The 3505-nt window shown below is 58.7% G+C and overlaps 1 protein-coding gene and 1 pseudogene across 1 annotated transcript in view; both read right to left on the minus strand.

Moving 5' to 3' along the window:
* Positions 1-133: 133 nt before the first annotated feature.
* Positions 134-1422, minus strand: LOC102765739 (annotated as a pseudogene).
* The window catches only part of LOC102766015 (HLA class I histocompatibility antigen, A-36 alpha chain), a 4150-nt gene continuing 822 nt past the window's right edge, over positions 178-3505 (minus strand). The window contains exons 3-7 of the mRNA XM_015571574.1: positions 3281-3500; positions 2407-2691; positions 1941-1973; positions 1759-1806; positions 178-1605 (exon numbers count right to left, since the gene is read on the minus strand). Coding sequence (XP_015427060.1) covers positions 1601-1605; positions 1759-1806; positions 1941-1973; positions 2407-2691; positions 3281-3500 — 591 coding nt within the window. The 3' untranslated portion in view covers positions 178-1600. The remainder of the gene's footprint in view (positions 1606-1758; positions 1807-1940; positions 1974-2406; positions 2692-3280; positions 3501-3505) is intronic.

Below are 3505 nucleotides of genomic sequence, written 5' to 3' on the forward strand. Positions count from 1 at the left end.
AGAGAGGAATGGGGAGGGCCAGCCCCACCTCTACTGGAGAGGAAAGGCTCAGGAAGGGGTGTGGTGGGCAGGGGTAGGACAGCCTCCCACCTCCTCACGTTATGCTGATAGGAACACACACATTCAGATGCCCTTTGCAGAAAGACATCAGAGGTTCTTCTTTATTTTTTCCCTCTGTGTCTGGGTTTAATTGTTTGGGGAATGTCCCACAGAAAAGGGATTTGAGGATACTCACCTGAGCAGAGAGGACAGTGCGGAAGCACTGATGGTGGCATGATTTCCCTTAAATAAATGCTACACACAACGGCCCCCAAGGCGGGGAGGGGCGGCCCTGCGGGAGACCCCGCGGGGCGTGGCGATCCCCCCCATCGAGGCGTGGAATGGGGTGTCAGTGGTCATGATCAGAAGGGTTTCGTCCTAGAGCCCCGCCCTGCGCTACCATGATCTGGCCTGCGAGGACGTTGGAATTTCTGGAAGTTCAATGGTCTGTAACCGTGAGGGGCCTCCGCTGCCCTGAGGTCCGGTGTCTGGGCAGACGGGGTGCCTAGTTGACCCTCTTCAGCTCATCGTACAAGACCAGCACGAAGGCCCCGCACATGCCCCTCAGAGGTTCGACCAGGCGTCCTTGAAGAAGGCCTTGCCGCCCTCGTCCTTGAAGATCTTCCGCCAGCAGTCCATGGTGTCGGTGTACTGGATGTCGGCTCCTTTGCTCCCCGACTGCATCATTATCTGTCGCCGCACAGTGTCAAAGGGGTAGGACACCAGGCCCTGCCACAGCCGTCACCGACTGGGCGATCATCCAGTTGATGAAGATGTGGGTGTTCCTGGGCTCAGGGAGCATGACTTTGGCTGTGACCTACACCCCGAAGTAGCTGCCCGGTAGATGATGATGCCTTGCACAGAGACGTTGAAACCGTGGTACATGCCCCGATGCTGTCCGATTTGGAGATCTGCACCAGGCAGCCTACCAGGCTCTTGAACTGGCGCTCAGCGCCTGATTTCCCCTGGTCGACCACCAGGTGGTCTGGGCGAAGCCCAGGGGGTAGACAAGCAGAGGGAGGTGGCGCCCACGAAGTACCTCCAGAATTGGGTGTGCTTGTCTGCGCCCCCCAGGACGACCTGCTTATACTTATCCTTGAAGGCAAATTTGAGGGCTTGGGTGAGGAAGTAACAGATGACACTGGCTATGTTGCTCTGCCAGAAGGACAGCACGCCCTGCTCCTTGGGGATGCACAGGATGCAGTCTATGATGTCCTTGTACTGCTTGTCGGCCGTGATCTGCTGGCTGGCATGTTGCACCTGCTACAGCAACTTGACCCGCTCCATCGGGGCCACGGCCATCATGGAGATGGCGGCTGGGAAGCCTCCGGCAAGGAAGTCCTTGGCGAAGGAGATGGCCTCTTCCATCCTGGAGGCTCTGCGCAGGGAACCCCAGGGTGCGGAGCAGAGCAGAGGAGCAGAGAGGAGCCAGGAGGGTGGCGCCGCTGGCTGAGAGCTGCAGCCGTTCCCGGGACAGAAAGGTCCAGGAAACTCAGAGATTCTTGAATCACAAAGTGGAAGCGTTCACAAATCTCCCATCACTCAGTTCCCAACAAGAGCCTCACGCTGTGGAAGAAAATGATCATGAGCAAACTCAGTTCAGTGGCTGTAAGTAGTGACTTTCTCAACAGCCCACTGCAGGCTCAATATGGCCCAAAGAATCTCCATCACCCAGTCCTGTCCCTTTTGCCACAACCCCTGCTATCATCAGGGTCTCACCTTTAGAAGCCGTGAGAGAAACATCAGAGCCATGGGCACTATCGCTGCCTGGGGTAGAACAAAACAGGACAGGGTCAGAGCCCCCAGTAGAGGAGATTAAGGGAGAAACTATGGGGGTGAGGTCCCCCATGGGCTCCCATCTGCACTGTCACAAGGTCTCAGGGGTCACCCTCCATACTCACTGGCAGCCTGGGCATAGCTCCCTCCTTTTCCACCTGTGGGAAGAAAACATCCCATGAGAAGACAGGGAGGAGGCAGGGCCATGAAGTCCTAAAGGAAGTCCTAGTCCTGGAGCCCAGAGAAGTTTCCAGAACTGTGACTACAGACCCAGGGCAGGATCAGGAAACCTGAGGAAAGTACACGTGTGGGGACTGGACCAACCATCCTCCGGAGGTCTGTCCTCAGCAGGGACCTTCCACCCTGACCTGGGAGTGCTGGGAACCAGGCCCCATCACTAGAATCAAGGTGACGAATCTGTCCCTCATTTCCACACGTGTCTTACTAAAGAGTGAGTGTCAGCAAATAGGCCCCACACTGGGCAACCACACGTGTGGAGATGGTACTTGCCCTTAATGAAGCAGAACACACTTCTACCTGGGCTGGCAACCCCCAGTGAGACAAGACACTCAGGCCCCACCCCTTCCCTACCTGAGCGCTTCCTCCTCCACATCACAGCTCCAGTGACCACAGCTCCAGTGAGCACAGCTCCAAGGATGACCAGGCCCACAACCAGGCCCACAGGGGGGATGGTGGCCCAAGGAGGCCCATCCCCCGCAGGCCTGGTCTCCACAAACTCCATGTCCTGGGTCTGCTCCTCCCCATCACGCTGCCAGCTCAGGCTGATGTCCGCAGGGTAGAAGCCCAGGGCCCAGCACCTCAGGGTGACCTCACGGTCAGAGATGGGGTGGTGGGTCACGCGTGTCTTTGGAGGGTCTGAGAAGAAGGGGAAGGAAATTCAGGAACATGGCACTGTCAGCGGACCCTGCAGCAGCCCTCATGTGACCACCCGAGCGTGGACAGGGCACCTGGGGTGGGCGAGGGAGCACACAGGCACCACCAGCCTGGACAGCGCACCTGGGGATGGTCTCTCCTCTTTAGAAAGTTCTAGTCAGAGTGACACAGCCCAGGGCAGGAGGCAGGTCTCAGGGGAGAAAGGGATTTCTGGTCCTGTCCTGGGCGGAGGCCAAAGGACTCAGAAAAGTCGGGGTCAGACCTCAGACACACTGGGGGAGGGGCAGGGAGCAGGGCCTGAGGGAGCACGTCCCCCATGGGTCCCAGAGCCACTGCAGGGCCAATGGGAACCGCTGCTCAGTTCCTTCAGGCTGGTCTCCCCTCTAATTGTCCCTGAGAGACTGCACCCCTCGGTGTCCCTGAGAGAAGGGGGGGCGTCCCTGGATCTGAAAAGCCAGGCGGACTCAGTCTCCTGGCCCACAGGAGGGGGGTCTGACACTGACCCTGTGTCCTGTCTCCTTGTGGAGCCCCAGCCCCAGGGGAGAGGAGGGAGGCCCCAGGCCCCGGGTACCTGTGCGTTTCAGAGTCTCCTTCCCCATCGTCAGGTATCTGCTGAGCAACTCCAGGCAGTCATCCTGCAGGTAGTGTCTCCTTTCCTCGGCCTCACCATTTTCCTCCCACTTGCGCTGGGTGATCTGAGCAGCCATGTCGGCTGCGGTCCAGGAGCTCAGGTCCTGGTTCAGGGCGATGTAGTCGGTGCCATCGTAAGCGTACTGGTGGTACCCGCGGAGGAGGA

Source organism: Myotis davidii, unplaced genomic scaffold, assembly GCF_000327345.1.
Source record: "Myotis davidii unplaced genomic scaffold, ASM32734v1 scaffold1253, whole genome shotgun sequence".
NCBI lineage: Eukaryota > Metazoa > Chordata > Mammalia > Chiroptera > Vespertilionidae > Myotis > Myotis davidii.